The sequence below is a fragment of the Amblyomma maculatum genome, chromosome 1 (assembly GCF_055883805.1).
Source record: "Amblyomma maculatum isolate TAMU_Amacu chromosome 1, ASM5588380v1, whole genome shotgun sequence".
NCBI lineage: Eukaryota > Metazoa > Arthropoda > Arachnida > Ixodida > Ixodidae > Amblyomma > Amblyomma maculatum.
In genome coordinates this window covers 164,416,066-164,434,483 of record NC_139344.1, presented here as the reverse complement: position 1 = coordinate 164,434,483, position 18,418 = coordinate 164,416,066, and the positions used below count along the sequence as shown (strand labels likewise).

General features: G+C 40.7%; 1 protein-coding gene across 2 annotated transcripts in view; it reads left to right on the top strand.

The window, feature by feature from the left end:
- The window catches only part of LOC146204795 (DENN domain-containing protein 1A-like), a 69,959-nt gene that overhangs the window by 23,147 nt on the left and 28,394 nt on the right, over positions 1-18,418 (top strand). For both annotated transcript variants that reach the window (XM_084589499.1, XM_084589498.1), the window contains exons 9-17: positions 1,466-1,527; positions 1,860-1,958; positions 4,442-4,492; positions 5,174-5,219; positions 10,145-10,246; positions 13,437-13,664; positions 16,750-16,887; positions 17,993-18,031; positions 18,118-18,150. In XM_084589499.1, the coding sequence (XP_084445625.1) occupies positions 1,466-1,527; positions 1,860-1,958; positions 4,442-4,492; positions 5,174-5,219; positions 10,145-10,246; positions 13,437-13,664; positions 16,750-16,887; positions 17,993-18,031; positions 18,118-18,150 (798 nt within the window). The remainder of the gene's footprint in view (positions 1-1,465; positions 1,528-1,859; positions 1,959-4,441; positions 4,493-5,173; positions 5,220-10,144; positions 10,247-13,436; positions 13,665-16,749; positions 16,888-17,992; positions 18,032-18,117; positions 18,151-18,418) is intronic.

The window sequence follows — 18,418 nt, the reverse complement described above, 5'->3', positions numbered from 1 at the left end:
GTATCTCATTATACAAGATTGGAGTGGCTTCGCCTTCACTTGGCAGCAGCTTTACTCCTACCATGCTTTGGTGGAGTCCAAGCACTGTATGATGTCAGCTCTTGGAGATTTAATGGGAGTTTTCGAGCCTAGTTTTTGGCTCTTTAAAGGTTCAGAACATTTGCTACTTTTTCTGTGCAGTGGCCATTGATAAAAATCAAGTAAATTATCCAGTCTTCTCTTTACGGATAGCATGCACTACGAGTTCCACCAGCCAGTTTTGCTTTAGACAAGGTTTAGACAAGGTGGCTTGTTTAGACTAGGATCAATCACAGTGAACACTGCACATCATGCAAGAGCTACAGCTGCTACTTCAAGGCATGCTCAGCCCGCCACGCACAGCACAACTGTCATGCTAGGCAAAGTGGGATGCTTTAGCCCATATCAACACTTAACTGCCACCAGTGTGTTCAGTGCCCTAAGCGCGCATTGACTACACCAATGCTGCGTGCACTGACACGCAGCGTGTATTGCAGCCGATGGTGAAGTGTCATCACTGCAGAGAGACAAGCTTCATGTTGAACTCCCTGTAACATATCTTTTTAGTTACCATTTCCCGTATCCTGTAACGTATCTTTTTAGTTACCATTTCCCGTATCCTGTAACGTATCTTTTTAGTTACCATTTCCCGTATACTTCTCCCGTTCCCCGTGCTGCGTCTTACTGTCACAGAGTTGAGTCAAACCGGTGGGGCTTCTTTCAGTACAGTGGAAGATTTGCCGCATTTGATAAATGTTTTGTCAAAATCGATAACTGGCGCTTTTATGCCAGCTATTGACCATACACTTGATAGGCTGTAGTGGCGTACCATAAGCGTGCAGCTGTAAGGTGAATGACTGTTGTCCTGTAATAGAAAGGTCAGCATCTGCTCAATGTTTTTTTAGTGAGATTTGTTAACTGCATCGACTCTTTGGCAGGCTGTTGTTTTCCTATAACCCATTATATGCCTCAGACAGGCTCAGTCTGCTCCTGGCCAGAGCTGCTACTTTGGTGTCAGCCAAACCTGCCTCTTTGGATTTATATTTGAGCTGTTAACTTGGGTTTTGATGAATTGAGTACTAGAAAAATTTTGTAATTATTTTGTGCAGCTGATATCACATCATATTAGAAAATTGGATTTTTTATTTTACTGGCATGATGATCACTTCGTGCATTCCCCTCTAATATTTAGGGACCATTGAGCAGTATTTCAGTTACTTTATGACTTTCCCACAGGGTGGTGCAGTGCTCGTAATATAGCCAACAAAGTTTGTTTTACTGTAATTATGTAGTCCCTGCTATGTGTTCTGAGGTCCAGAGGCACAGCTTGTAGCTCAAAGGGGTAAGGTGTTGATCTTTGAATTGCATTGCATTTTTTCAATATGTTTCTGTCTTCGGGCAAAGTCATTGCGATGCTTGTATATAAAGCTGTTCGCTGTCATTTCAGAGGAACCTCACGGAATACTTCAATGCTGTGGATGCCACAAATATGATTGTACTGTTTGCAAGGTTTGTTTTAATTTCTATATTCATATTGTGTGCTGATGACAAATTTTAATGCAGTACATGTGTTTTACTGCTTTTGAATGTTTTTTTTTTGTTTTTTAACATTGGTTCTGTTTCATTTACTTGTGCCATTAGTTCTTAGGTGAACAATTTATATGGTAAGTATTTGCAGTGCTTTGCCCTTTTTAGCAGTACTATATTGCTTGGTGCACAATAACCAGCATTAGCAAGAACTTTCTGCTAAAGTTGCTTCTTGCTGTGTGCTTGCCATATTGTGCAAGTGCATTTTCTGCATGCGTTTTTACTTATTCTTATTCCATTCATAACTTGCGCAGCATGTTACATGAACGGAGGATTCTGATCACCTCACGACGCCTAAGCAGGTTGAGTGCCTGTGTCCAGGCAGCCAATGCCCTTATCTATCCAATGGAATGGTGAGTGTCTTGTCTCTTGCTCGGATTTTTGCTAGAACATGCTAGAAACATGGAGCATAGAAAAATCAGTGTGTAAGCGAAGTGTAACAACTTAAATTTTTTTGCAGCAGCAGTGACACTTTGACTGAAATAAGATGATTAAGTGTAGAACATGGTGACAGTGGAGAAAATGACCATACAAGTAATTTTGACTAATTTTACTGCTATAGATAGATGCAGCTTAAGAGTGAAGCAGAATGTGCTGCATTTTTTGCATTTTTTCGGAATGCTAAAGAGGGGAAGGAAAAGTATTGCTGCCATGGTTAGTGACATAAAGCTGTTTGGAAGCGTGTAACATTTGTGTACCTGGTTTACCTAGTTAGTATGTTTTATACTTGTTCAGCTGTACCAAAGCCTGCCCCATGTTTCTGTCATTAATAGGCGGTTACTAAAATGATGTCAGTAAAGTCTCAAATGGAGCTAGCTGATGTCTTGTAGCTCATTTGAGAGTAGCACTAAACTGGTGACAACCTGTAAAAAGACAAAAAGGCTCTCTTATCCCCTTTCTGCTTTTGTCCTTGTCGAGCTTGTCACTATTGTAGCACTGCATTCAAATTCACTGAAATAGCCTCACCCAAACTATTCAAGATTCATGTAGTAACCAGCTGCCATGCTGTACTGCTTCCTAGTTTACTTAGTCACTTTGCCAGGTAACTTGTTGGAGTGTGGTTCAACAGCTTTCATACTTAATCGTCCGCATGTTTTTTCTTGAGAAATGATGAAGACTCAGTGACTGAAGGGCAGAGGTTTTTTGTTGGGATGGCCTATAATGTTTGCTCATTAGAATCTTCACTCATTTTGCTTTGGCTATTTGCTCAGATCAGCGCTTGAGGGAGATCTAATTTGGACAAACAAGGTCTGACATGACTGGACTAAGGGCTGGTGGCTTTTACCTGACAAGGCCTCGCCACCTGTACGTTTCTCGGCAGGCTGAAATACCGGCACACTTGGGAAGGCAGCATATTCAACGTACTATACAGGAAAGCAGCAGCACCACAGAGCACTTATAATGGGTGTTCAATAAATGCTTTCAAAAATTCTTGAAAAGAGCGAGTTCAGAACAGAAAAAAAAAAAATAATCTGCAGAAACTCTGAGTTGCGGCAGACAAAGGTTGCTACAAAAGTCTTCGAATTATACAGCTAAACAGCTAAAACCCGCCAGTTAATTTTTTAATGAACGTAGTTGCGTGGTTGGCCAACCATACACACACATAGCGTGGCTCCATGGCCCCGTTGCAGCGGCAGGCCGATATGTCCACGATGGTTTCTTCGCCTGCGTCAGCCAGTTGGTGTACCTGACGGTACAAGTTGCAACGAGCTCGCTGCACTGCTGCAACTATCGCCAACATATCGGCCTACCGCAGGAACTGGGCCCTTGAGTCACGGCCACAGCTAATTTCGTTCACTCTAACCATCGTTAGGAGCACCACAATCGCAGCGCACAAATGCGCTAGTCACATGATAGTTTTTGTTTCGGGGGCTTTCTTTAGAGCTCGGAAAAAAAAAAAAAGATACACATGAGGCTTTCTTTTCCGCAAATAAATGGAATGGGGGTTTCTGAAGGTGCTCTCCAAATTTGCATATCACATTTATTGTCTAAAGGCAATAGTTAGTAATTTAGAAAAATTATCTTAATTACTAATTAATTAATTGTAAAATAAAATATTGCCTGTGGTGCACCAGATGGCTGGGAGCTGTATGCAAGTGGTTTCCCTGGTCTACCTAAAATGTTTTATTAGAGACTTTTAGTTTACCGCTGCTGCTTGCCGCGGCCATCTACCGCTACCACGTGCCATCAGTACAGCACACGCAGATTGGTCCCAGCATGCGGAGTCCGGCGATATTTGACAGGAACGTGGCGCCATCTGTTGGCCTCGGGGTGATCTGCACGGTAACTGTAGATGATAGCAGTAAGCGGTAGCGCTAACCTAAATGTTTCTATTTTTTAACCCTTGGCTAAAGTTAACTTGGACACCCTGTATACTTCTAACTGCTTTAGTGGAGGGCAGGGCTTATTGGCAGGGTCTATTAACGGTATCACGTCAGGAGAATAAAAGGAAAGCATGATGCTATAATTCCGTAATGTTATAATTGAAACTATAAATGGTAATAATAATGCCTTTATTTTTTATCACAAGAATTAGGGAGGTAGGGAAGAAAAAGCTAGGATTGTAGATCAATGAGCTGTTGCTACCTCTGGCTCAAGGTTGTAAAGAAAAGGCAATTTCTTGTGCATATGTTTGAAATAGGAGTTTCACTACTGGCACCAGTGATTACATGGCTTGAAAAGAGTGTACAGTATTGCTGTCCTCCTGCTTGCTGTTGATGCACTTGTTGCAAAGCACGCTAAGGAATTCAGCCTTTTTGTTGCCTGCTAAGTCAGGTTACAGTTTGGAGGAATGAAATGTATTCACCTATGCCACTAAAGCTTTTTCCGATTCTAGGCAACACATATTCATTCCCGTCCTTCCCAATCATCTTCTTGACTACCTCAGGTATGCTAGATTCTTTTCTGCTACCTAGTTTTTACCAAGAGCAGTGAAGCTGTAGTTAGAAACATCAGTGTAATACATATTTGCTTTAAATTTTGAATGGTCTTTGAAAGAAATCAAACACAGGGCAATTTAAGCCCATTTTTTTATCATTTAAGGTGAAATATTAGCTGGAAATTTTCATGTAGTGTTAGTGTCATTTTTAAGTCAGCATAGCAGTTCTTTAACAAATATGAATATACAAGGGAAGTGCCGTTAGCAGGTGATCTGATCTTTAAATGTCTCAAGTTCGAATTAGTGACCTTACTGCTTGCAGGAAGTACCAGAACTTTTATGTTGTCATTTATAATCAACAAATGCATATGCATCTGTGTGTACTGTGTATATTTTAAGAAATTTCAATGGTTTCTTGTGCGTATCTAGTTCTGTAAAACCTACATCTCCACATAGACACAAAATGCAGGCAGAGTAGTTTGACATTATTTTTTATAAGATTTCAGTATAGTACATAGCTTTAGTTGGTAATATCTTTTATGTCTTTATTGCATAGCTTGCAGTTGCGTTTTAAATGCTCATTAATTTTTTTCAGTTTGCAAAGGTGTTCTAAAGCATTCAGTTTTTAGTTACTGATTTACTTGGTGAATATATATATATATATATACTTATGATTCTTTTATTTTTCAGTGCTCCAATGCCATTTCTTATTGGAGTTCCTGCTGTCACGCTAGCAGTGAGAATTTTTCTACTTTGTCTTCTTTGTTATTTCTCTGACAGGTCATTTTGATGGTATTTGAGAATGTTTTATTTAGGCCTACAAATGACATCAGACTTTCATGCTATGCTAAATTTATGGTGGTGTTTCAGTGTCAGGACGACTTGCATTTGATGTTAGCTTCACAGAGCCTCACCCTGGGGTACTCCCTTATCACATTGAGGCGCCCACGTGCTGTGTGATCTCGGTGCACTTTAAAGAACCCCAGGTGATCGAAATTTCCGAAGCCCTCCACTATGGCGTCTCTCATAGCATGAGCGTTAAACCCCACAAACTAAACCAAACTGCATTCACAAGAACAGACAAGCCAAGAAGAACATACCTATTCTTTGTAAGACAAAATTAAGGCAAGCTGGAGTGCAATAGATGGGAATGCAGTAAGCTCTAGTTAGACAGAGTATTAATGATTCAGGAAAAATTGTTTGTGTCATCAAAGGTGCCCCTAAAAAGGTCATATGCACGCGCATGCTACATGTATTCAAATATGTGTTACGTGAAAAAGAATGACATGGCCTTGCAACATGGAGGTAATCGTGGAAACAGCATCTATAGCACTGCGCATGCCTGAAAGCAATAACTGGCTTGATCTAGATGGATAGTGGCTCAGCACAAGTTCCGAGGTCATATAATAAGCATCCTTTTTTTTCTCTGCATCTCTCCTTATCTCACTTTTCTTGCAGCATGGTTGTTAATAACTTAACAATGACTTCAACGGATATGTATATTCATGGAATATGCTAGTTTTTTTTTGCATTTGGTTCACTAAGAAATCTTGCAAATCTGGGAAATTTGATGAATGTCTTCAGTTATGTCATTTCTATATCGAGAGACCTGTTGGCGTGTGGGGATGTTGAGGCAAATCCGGGCCCTACTGAAAAAGAAATGCTTATAGAATTACTGGACGGCCAGGGAAAGTTGACCGCTGCTATGGAAGCCTTACGTAGTTCTCAAACCGATATTGAGCGGAACATTTCAGCTCTGACCGAACGCATAGAAGGTTTGGATAAACAGCTGACAGATTTGAACGCTTTGAACAACCGTGTGAGTCTAATAGAGGACACTGTCGAGAAAGTTGATAAACAGTTATCAGAACTACTCCCCAAAGTCGATGACTTGGAAAATAGGAGTCGCAGAAACAATTTAGTTATATACGGATTAGTTGAGGAAGACGAAGAAACAGCAGCTGAACTTGAAAGTAAACTGATTACTGAGGTGTTTCAAGACAATTTAGGGCTAACTGTCCCTGGCATTGATAGGTGTCATCGACTTGGTCGAAAAAATAGAGATAAGGAACGTCCTGTGATAGTGAAGTTTATAGATTACCGAGAAAAAGCATCAGCATTAAAGTCCGCCTACAAGCTAAAGGGATCCTCAATTTCAATTTCTGAAGACTTTTCTACCAGAATGCGGGAAATCCGAAAGCACCTGTGGAAGAGTGCCGCCCAGGAAAAGAAAAATGGAGCCAAGGTGAAATTGGTGTATAATAAATTGTCCGTTGACAGTATAATGTATGGCTGGGATGAAATGAAACATGCCCGTTTTAAGCTAAACAGCAAAAACAACTGACAGCAAAAGCCCGTTCCCAAATCACTCAAAATATTGAATGTAAACTGCAGAAGCATATTAAATAAAGTTAGTGAGTTAGAAGGAATTTTACTTTGCGAAGATCCAGATATCGCGGTTTTAACTGAGACATGGTTAAACGAAACCATTTACGATAGTGAATTCGCACCAGCTGACTACAGTGTACTTAGAAAAGACCGTGGTAGCAAAGGAGGAGGAGTCGCCATAATCTTCAAAAATTATTTAAATATAGTGAGCTGCCTGGAGTGCCTAATATCGAATGCATTTTCTGTAAGGCTTACCACAACAATGCCCGGTACATTGTTGGATCTTTGTATAGGCCTCCTGGATCACCTGTCAGTGTTTTAAATAATCTAGCAGATTATATGAGAACATTTATTAATCCAAATGATCGAATTATTTTAGCAGGCGATTTCAACTTACCGGACATTGACTGGCCAAATTTTGCAATCAAAACCTATAGCGAGGAATCAAGTGAGGCCATGCTTGATATAGCGTTCTCATATGACTTGACACAAACTGTAGAGCAGCCGACCCGAATACAAGGGAGTTCAAAATCCACACTAGACCTTTTTTTTGTTTCTGGCACAATTTTAGATACAGCTAAATGTGTAGTCATACCCGGTATCTCTGATCACCAAGCCGTTCTACTTACTCTTTCCGGCTTAACTGTTGATAAAAATTGCTCAGAAATGCATTTTAGAAACTTCTCTCGAGCTGATGATGTTTCCATTGTCGATGTTCTTTCCTTCAACTTTGATACATTTTGTAATAGCACTGACAGTATTCACGAACTTTGGGACCGGTTTAAAGCTATGATACATGAATGCATTGAATGCCACGTGCCGGTTATTGTTAAAAAGATAACAAAAAACCCATGGATTTCTCGGGCGACACTGCAGTTAAAAGGAAAACTGAAACGGATGAAGAAGAAAAAAGCAACTAGTAATTCTCCAGAATAGAACAAAAGATCAGTTTGCTTAGCTCTCAGCTCAAACAAAACACTATCGCTGACAAACAGCGTTACTTTGAAGAATCGTTACCCAAATTTATCTCGGAGTCTCCCGGGAAATTCTGGCGTTTGGTCTCCCCAACATCAAAGGTTAATAATGAGTTTGAAATCAAAGGTGTTTTGGTCAGTGATGCAAAAACAGTATTTAATGAATTCAATGAACATTTTAAGTCCGTGTTTAATGATGACAATAACATTTTTCCGAAATTTGAAGCTTCCCTCCCGCCTCTGGATGACATTGCAGTTAGTGAGCATGGCATTTTAAACATGTTACTTAACCTTGACATAAAGAAATCACCTGGACCAGAGAACATACCTAACGCCTTTTTGAAAAGATATGCACAATGGACATCTAAGTACTTATTTGTTATATTTACAAGGTCCTTACATGAAGGTCAAGTGCCGAGAGACTGGGGGACTGCTAGAGTGAAACCGCTTCATAAAAGTGGAGACAAGGGATTAATCAAGAACTACCGCCCTATTTCACTCACATCAACTGCTTGTAAACTACTTGAACACATAATTCACAATCACATATCAAACTTTCTCGAAGCTAATAAGTACACAGTTAGCAGAAACTATACATGATTTTGCCTCGTCAATTAACAATGGAACGCAGATTGATGCCGTATTTATGGACTTCTCGAAAGCTTTTGATAAGGTTACTCACGAAAGGTTAATTTATAAACTGGATACAATACTTCATAACAAACAATTAGTAAAATGGATTTCAGCCTACCTTTCAAATAGAGAACAATTCCTTGTCTTTAACCATCATTCTTCTGACAGGCTTACAGTTCACTCTGGTGTCCCTCAGGGCTCTGTTCTTGGTCCTCTGCTATTTTTAATATATATTAATGATATTGTCGTTAACATTCCTGTAAAAATTAGACTTTACGCTGATGACTGTGTTATTTATACAGAAGTGAGATATGTATCTGATCAACAACTACTTAATAGTGCGTTACAAACAGTTTTCGCATGGTGTGAAGCATGGCAAATGTCCATTAACTTTGAAAAAACTGTACTAATGAGAATCACTCACAAAAAGAAAGCCTTACCCTTCGATTATTGTATTAACGGCATGACACTAACTGAAGTGGCAGAATATAAATATCTAGGGCTCTGGGTCAGTAACAATCTTAGTTGGAATAAACATGTTGATCTCATAACGTGTAACGCTTTCCGTAAACTCTTTTTCTTGAGACGGGCATTGCGGTTGTCTACCCCATCTGTACGCCTGCTTGCTTACAAATCTATTGTTCTGCCTACCTTAGATTATGCTTCAATCATTTGGGATCCATTCACGCAAACTAACATGAATAAATTAGAGAAAGTTCAAAAGAGGGCGGCACGATACATATATAATAATTACCGGCGTACATCAGTAACACACCTTTTAATTCAAGCTGGCCTTCCGACAATAACTGAGCGAAATCGTTGTGCACGACTTAAATTTCTGTACCAATTAATTAAAGGACACTATAGATCAGAACTCGCCGATTTGCTTGTTTTTTCGTCCGGATACGCAACCCGACAACGACACCAGCTAACTTTAACTCCTTTTCGCGTTCGAAATAACTGCTTTAAATACTCATTCCTTCCACGAACTATTTCCGATTGGAATAACCTCACTAACAATGAAGTGCTGCAGCCATCACTGACGTTGTTCTCGCAACATGTAACCTAGTTTCTTTTTATTGCTTTTGTTATTTCACTGCTGTGTTGTATATGTTTGGTTTTATTATTAATTGTTCAGAAGAGCTTCAACTTGCACTGTAATTATTGTTTATTTTGCCTGTTTTGTTAAACTACATAGTTTGTATTCCCACCCTGCTAAAATCCCAACACTGGGATTGCAGTATCAATAAATAAATAAAATAAATAAAAATTTAGAATCCTATAAAGAAAGAAGCCAAAGTTTTGCTATTTGCAAGGAAATAGTCTATGAAAGTTGTATGATGGTGTAAAATTAATGTGTCCTGGCATAAATGGGATAATGCAGACAAATGATATCTGCACGCTGATGCTCGAGTCTCATTTTTTGACAGTTGAGGTGACTGGTAAAAGGCGCTGTTAGCCAGAAAGTGCAGAGAAAAATTACAACAAATTTTATTTGTCAGTCTTGGCTGTATTCAGTGGTGATAAATACATATTAAATATGCATTTATATTTTATTTCCTTTTGCAAAGGGAAAGATGCAAAGTCACTACAAAATTGTTTTCATTGAGCCAGTTTAAATCTCATTCTGCCACACTGCCTTATGTGTCCCGTCCTTGCTCTGCAGAGAGTGTCTAGAAGTGAGCTGGGTGAAGTCGTTATTCTCGATGTTGACAACAACAAGGTTGAAAGCCCATTCAACGATGTGGAGACACTTCCAGGTGAAATTGTGAGTACTGTATGCACTTTGGTGGCTGCAACATGATGATGAAGATATAGTCTTGCATGCTGCATGCTGCTATCATTACATAGTATAACATTAACCTTTAACCCTTTGACTGTTTTTGCCGTACGGGTACTGCGGCCGCATTCCGTCCTGCGGCGTTTTTGTTGTACGGGTACTGCGCTGAGCGCTAGTGGGTCAAAAAATTGGACACAGTGGGTGAATTTTTTCTGGAATATTCGACAGTCAAAGGGTTAAATGACCTTGCTGTTTCCTCTTGAGGAAAGTAGTACTTATCGCAGTAATTTTATAGCATTTTCTCTTATATGAAGCAAAACAAGTGAACGGCATTCACTAATGTCTTCACTTACTAACAACAGAAGAAACGCATGGCATTTCCTGGTGCAAAATTGTGTGTACTTTAGGGTCCCCTTACTAGGTTTATGCTTCTCAATAAAACAAGCGTTGCTTAGACTAAGTGGCTATGATTGGCCAAAATCTGTGCAAAATATGGTCAAATTTAAAACTGAAAGCCACTTTATATTCTCTCTTAACAGAGCCAGTCTTCTTGTTCATATCTTACTTCTCTAATGATGAAATGGGTGCACTTGCTGCATATTTTATTGGCCCATCATCCTAATCAGCAGGTGGCAGGCTTTGTACGGTTCCTGGCTGCTTGGCACTCTGCATGTGATGTTTTGCTGCTGCAGTGGGAACAAGCAAGTGTTTTAGTGTCCCTTTTTACAGTATTTGTATTTCTGTGAACTTTATGTATTGTTGTCTTTCACTTTCTTTTGTTTGTTTCGTTTTGTGTCAATGAGGCTTCTGTAATGTGATGTCTTTCTTTTCATTTTGTTTGTTTCTCTTTGTGTCTCAGCTGTACCATTGCATCGTCTCTGTTGTAGCTGCAAGTACAGCACCATTTCTAGTCTGCTACGTCCACTTTGCCTACTGTTTAGTGGGGTCACATTTACTATTGTATATATGAACTCAACAGGATGCGGGTCGTGTCGATTATTCGAGAGAAAGAGCGAGGTTTGATATGGAAACACATGACTAGACCTCTGCTCTCTTCCTCAATGTTAGAATTATCGAATGGCCATAAAAAGCTGCCAAAAACTGTTTTCATCAACATGGTCTTATCTACTCGACACCTAGAATATGGTTTTGTATACATTTAACATGAAAAATAAGTGACGGCAATGATCTTTCGTGGGTTTGTCGGGTGGTTTGCTTTGCGCACACTGTTATGAATGTCGAATTGCGCCAAAATCATAAATGCCTCTGTGGCCCTTCTCGCCGTGCTACGCAATAGCAGCGGTGTCTGTTGACAAATGGCCCCATCGCGTTTTGAGGATGCTTGACCTAATGGGAAGTGCGGTGAAGCATCATCAGAACACAACAGTCGAGCATACTCGAAGAACAGAAGATGCATGTGGATGCAAGAGAGAGAGACATGCATAGATGTTAAAACAGCGTGAGGCCATTCCAAAATAAAATCGTAATACCAGTGACAGGCAAAGCAGTGTCTGAAACAGCACGCATGATCGATGCACGCACCCAATGGCAGCGGAGGGATAGAGTGAGCTTGAGAGGAGTGAGAACTATGCTGCCAAACTATATTTTGGCAATGGGGAGGTGGGGGGTCTGATTATTCTTGTGCCTGCCATAGCACTAACACCTGAGGTGCATGGTCACCACTGTTCAATGCAGTTCAGGTGTGGTGAGGTCTGTTTGCATGATTGTTGGCTTTGCAGGGTCATGTCTCGACGTGAAAATTTGTCTGAATTAACCAATGCGAGTCCGGCCACATCCGAACTAACGAGTGCCCAATGCCATAGGCACCTTTTTCGAATGAATTTCCAAATTAATGGGGGTCAGATTAACTGGAGTTTTCTGTGAACATAGTTTTTGTCGGGTGGTGCCTCAGGCTTGTCCAAGCATGTGTACAAAATTCTTAACCACAGGCTATGTGGGGGTCTTTTGCATAGTAATGTTTTTCTTTGGAAAATGAGTTTGGTAAGGTCCTTCACCAGTGTGCAGCCAAATACACGAGCTGCTTGAGTGAGCCCCCGAAAGAGAGATGAGCTTTGCACTGACAGAAAACCTCCAGACGAGCGCTGCCACATGTATGATATCAAGTGTGAGTTATTTGGGTGTTCAACCTGCCAATTTATTCATGAGCTCTAACTAGTCTTCAGTGATGCAATATGCTGATTTTGTGTTAATGTACAACTGCGATACTACCTCTTTCACTGACATGTGCTTTTTTTTTTTTTTGTGCCATTTTTTCCCTTCTGAAGTTGTGTCTGGGCCTACTGTCTCCATCTGTTAATGGTTACCTCTGGTGAAAATATTGGCTGTGCTATTGATGTTTCATTCTCAGTCCGCACTTACTCTTTTCGTAAGACTTTAGTACAGCTGTCATCCTAATAAATTTCGATTGGGTTATGAATACAGTCAACTGCCAAGTAATTTGTACTCAAAAGAGGTCTGAAAATTGTGTTAGACTTACGTGGTGTTCAAACAACGGAAGCCTTTTAACGCATTCAATGTAAATGGAATGAAAGTTTGAATTATTACACTAGTTAGATTAGCAAGTGTCGACTAATATATCTGGGTTGCTCACCTTCAATGAAAAAAATTAATATATTTCATCACTGTTGTGCGTTGCAGTGTTGTGAAAGTGTGCCACTGCCTTTCCAAATGGTTTTTCCGAATGTTGTGCATGCTGCGGTCATGCCAATGCAGTATTTTGGCAGTTTGAAATAACCTCCTCTGCACATTCGATGCTTAAATGGTGCTGATGATATGCATGGTTGTTAATACACATCTGATAAAGAAATCAGCCAGAAAAAAAAAAAAAAAAAAGGGGGGAGGACCACAAGGCACCTTGCAGTCCCATTTTTTTTTGCTCTGTCTGGTTCCTTCATCAAACATGTACCAAATGGCTCAGCCCTTGGTTGTTTTGTTAGTACGATTTTACACGGGTTTCTGTTGCAGTTCTGCATATCTGTTCTTTTAGAAGTGTACCATACTCCACTAAAGAAACGATGAAAAATTACTTCCGCATTTTAAGCCTTTGCGCTCAGGAAATTTTGCATAAACGTTTTCCACATTTAGAGCGTGCATGTGCACATTACATTGAACTTTTCAATTGGTGTTGATTACAAGAGTGGCTGTCTGTCTGGTGCAGGTGTCGCCACTGAAACGCAGCCTGCGCACTCACCACCAGACCTTGGGAGATGGTGTGTCGCAGGCATTCCTGCGTGCCCTTGTGGCCCTCATGGGTGGCTATCGGGAGGCGGTGCGCATGGAAGTGGGCCAACGAATTACATTTGACCCTGATCGTTTCCTGCAGTCACGACCTGTCAGCTTGCGACCCTTCTTGGAACGCATGCTCCAGCTCCAGATCTTTCACCAGGCAAGAAATGCATTTTTGGCCATTGTGCTTCACTGTTGGAAACAGTCCATGAAGACTGTCAAGAAGTCCATTTTGCATCCTTTTAACGCTACCACCAAAATTCACATATTTTGATTTTGAGATACTTCAGGGGGCTCAATATTTAGAAACTGGGGAATATGTATCATGTTCGCGCGTGTCAGTGATTAAGCCGTAAACAGAATGCAATGGAAAACTTTTGGATAGCTCAAGAATAAAAGAACTTATGCAGCTCCTGGCAGATTTTTAGGGTTCATAGGGACAAAGCTGAAATGCCAAGGTGAGCACATGCACCGGAAACTGCATATTGCCAGCTATAGAGAAGGCTCAGAACGTAGAAGACAGTCTGCCTCTAAATGCTCCCTACCCTTCTATCATACCATCAGAAGTGCTGACATACTAGTAGATTGTGCTGAACACTTATAAAAAATCCTTGGACTGCTCAGACAATCACAAGTTACCTTGAAAATAGGTGGGTGGGTGGCCTGCAAATTCTGCTTTGCATTGCAGCTTCTCTATTTTACCAGTGGCATCATGTTGAGCATGAACAATGCAAGATGTATGCTGAGGCATACATATGGCCGCAATGCTGGAATTGAAATTTTCGATAATATGTCTTTACTGGATGCAGTTGTAGTGTACACTTTGTCCTGCATATGCAGGAGCCGAAATATTGCATTTGAAACAATATTTTTGTAATTGTAACCCTAAAGTAACATTTTAAGTATAGTTTTAGCCTAGAACAATCTCTGTTCTGCCAACGAGAACTGCTTCCGCTTAACCTGTGTATGCGCAGATTGTCCCTACTGGTGCAAGCACAGCTGGGTCCCCATGAAAGGGGATCACGGTAGTGGACCACAACAGATCGCGATGCACCAAGGCTGTCTGATTACCGACCTTTTTTTGCTCGACATTCTTTTTGGGGCACAATGCAGCACACCATTATTTTGTCATGTATAAGTCATCGGTGCAAAATCTAAAAAGAGTGCGACTTGCACACCAAGAAAGACAGTATACAGTTAAACCTCTATGTAATGAACCTCCATGTAGCGAATTCCTCGATATTACGAAGTTTATGAAGTTTTTCAATTCCCCAATGCCACCACCATTGAAGTGAATGTATTTGAAAACTCCATGTAACGAACATGTTGCGGCGGTGGACCTTGATATAACGAACTCGCGGTGTCGACTGTTTCTTAGCTAGTGCCAAGTTACTGGAAATTTGGCATAACCCAGCAAGTTTCATGACGATAAAACACGAACTGAAATGAGAGGAACGCCTACTCTAGCCAGCAGCAACCTCAGTTGATCCAGCGCTTTGCTTTTCAGCGCCAACGCCGCATCTATGTGGCAGAGTCAGCAGCCTCCGCTGCTTTCACTTTCGGAACAAGGCACTACAGTAGTTCATGCTTAAAAATAACAGAACAAAGAAAAACGACACAGGGCGTGCAGTGTGTCTCCATTGCTGTCACGTGGTTGCTCGCAGGCTCCCACATGTCGGTAGCGGGAACAGCAGAGCGCGCTAGTGACGTGCGGCAGAGTCAGTTACTTGGGGCAACGGTGGTGGGCGAGCACGTTCACGGCAGGGGCGGCGCCAAGGCGTGCGCTCTTCCCAGACTGATTCCTCCTCCACCTCCTTTCCCTGGAAAACTGCATGTAACGAAAGCTGAATGTAACGAAAAATAGTGGACATTTTACAATTTCGTTATAACCAGGTTTAACTGTATATATCTGCACCAAACGCTCGCTTTTCTGCGCTAAAAGGCACTTTTGGCTGCTCATTAAGCTTCCCCAAATGACTTCAGCCATTGCATTACTGCATGTTACTGGTTTCAGCACTTCCCTAATTTTCTCCAGTGACCCACTTTAACTGTTTTGGAATACCCAGCTAATTATGACTTGGGGCATGAGTATCAGCTGTACTAACGTTTTTCACTTGAAACTGAATCTGAAGAACTGAATTCGGCATTTTGATCCTGGTTTAAACCAAAGTCCAGCCTTCTACTTATTGAGATTTAGTGGTATGCTAAAGGTGCTTATAGAGCAGTCAGCTGTTCAAAGAATGGGGCTTGTACTGATGAGATATGTTTGTTCTAGCTGGGCTTGACCTTTCACAGTGGCTTAGTGTCTGTTGTTTGTGGCTGCAGAGCCAGAGGCCATGCGACCTAATCCTGTCCTTTTCTTGAGCATTCTCATGGAGGTAAAATACATAAATGCCCATCAGTGCACAACAGCCCTAGGTGTTTGAAATTTCTCAGGTGTTCCTTGTAGAGCATTTCGTACTTGGCACTCTCCTACTGACAATTTATTTATTTCTTTTTTTTTTTTTTTTTTGGAAAGGGGGGGGGGGGAGGGGGGGTTGCTGTAGAATTCATAGCTGGGAAAATAAACAGATGCAGTTTCACAGTCATCAAGTTGTGCTTGTAGTTAAACATGCCAGATGATGCGTTCACAGACAACAATGAAGGAAGACTGTGAGTTGTGAGAAGCATGGAGTAAGAATAGAGAGAACTGGTGGGTGTTGCTAGTAAAGAATGGGCCAATATATTTATTTTCTTTGCAAAATGGCAGTGTTGATATGTTGCCGCAGTCCTTATTTATGACTTCGTTTTTATTGGCATGCTCTCCATGTTCATTAATTTGAAGTGCTAGTTTTATGGGCTGCGTGCTCGATGTGGCACCTAAAATTTTTTGCCTGTTGTGTAACATTTCATATTTGGCATGCTGTCTTTTTTTTTTGGGGGGGGGGGGGGGAGGGGGGGGGAGGCAAGGTTTAGAAAGCTTAGTGGGAAAAACAAACAAACACAAGCAGTTTCCTTGTGCATTCCGCATTTTTACAAACTGTATGCTGCTTTCATGGAATGGCTACATAGAAGATTTTTCTTGTCAAGAAATGTTTTTGTTATTTTGGCAGAATAATGGTTGCTTAAAGAAATTAGAGTAATATGCTTCCTTCCAGATTTCATGGAGTATTTTTTGTTGTTGTACTTTGTGAGTGGCTATGGGGCTCAGAACAAAAAACCTTAATTTACCTCGTGCACCTTTTTATATTTCTTGCCTTTTGCAGTTTATTGAAGGTAGACTGCAGATCCTCAACTCCTGCGAGGTCCACAATGATATATTTGAACTGGAAGTGAACATGTTTGATGAAAGCTCCAACAAGCAATTCAAGCAACATTACAAGTACTGGTTGGCAAACATGAAGGTACGCAATAGACACTTTGCCCCTTTTTTTGTTTTAGGAATTGATACATTTTTGTCTTTTGAGGCCCTGTATACTATTTAACGAGTGATACTAGAAGCTAAATATGAATGCAGCAGCTGATTGCTATGAATGGCTTTGACTAAAAATATATACACTTTTTAAGAAAATTTATTCTGTAAATGCTTTATAGTGCTGTTATTCAGGCTGCCGTGGATGAGTGCCAGCAGCCATTGCTGAACAGTACCACTGAGTGTGGGCACGGTGTAGGCATGGTCACCGAGACATTGTTTCCTGCACAGCAATTTTGGAAAGCATTTAGTGTTGACTAGTGTTGAGTGTTCCACTGTTTACGTTTTACCTAAATGTAGCATTACACCCGCCCAAATCTTTTATTATGCTTGATGGCTACCTCTTCCGTGCTCCTGCGCCTTAGGGCAGATTAAAATTCGCGGAGAGGTCAAGATTAAGCAAGGATTTGGTGAAACTTGATCTTTTCGCATGTTAGCTCCTTTGTAATGCGCAGGAGCAACAGAAAAGGTGGCCATTGCGCACATGAGTTAAAGATTTGGGCGACTGTACATGTGGTAAGCTATTTTTTTCATGCCCTACTTTGTGGTCAGGGCATATGTTATTTCATTTTATTAAAGGTGTGCTAATATTGAAATTATTTAATACCACTCAAATGTTAATTGAATATGTATCTGAAGAAAAAAAATGACTTCGAATATAGAAAATTTGTTCAGTGCAAGAAAACAATTCTTGAAAAAGGTAAGTAGGCAGATTACTTTTTAAAGCGGGGTATGGTTTTTGCATTTAAATTAAACAAGCACGGATAAATGTACACCGTTTGCTTAGGCGGCATAACTGTGTGCTTGTTTGCACTGAGGTCATACAAAATGAGTAAAAAAAAAAATTTGTGAATGACATATGGCTGACATGTAAAAATAATGTGATATTGCAGTTGATACCGAATACATCAAACTTTAAGGTAATCGCACGGGTAGCTCCAAGCGTCGGGTGTATTTCCACATGCCACTCAACATGCCACGTGAAATTTCTTGCTTGTCATGTTTTATCTTTTACATAATTTTTTGTTGGCTTTCAGAAAGAAGGTGGTGCATTGCTGAAGTCCATGAAGAGCAAGGTTGGCGTTGTTTATATTTTCTGTTACTTAGTTTATTCTACCATGCTTCTGACATCTGAAATGGACCCCATGTAATTTCTTTTTAGGCAAATCCAGCTGTTCGCAATGCCTACAAAAATGTAAGTGTCTGCACGCTCAGTATAAAATCCTTTAGTGTCAGAATTTGTTCCTTTGTGAAAGTGCGTTAATGGACATAATGGGCTTTTGCCGCGCGAGGCGGACTTATTGTTGTCTGATGGTGGAACGAATCACTGACCCATCGGCACAACTATTTGGGACCTATGACCCATTTCCCAAACATTTCACCCCAAAGAGCTGAGCACCAGGCCAGGGGAAGCTTGTACCCATTGAAAACCGACGAGTATCCGGCGGCACCGGGGATCGCAC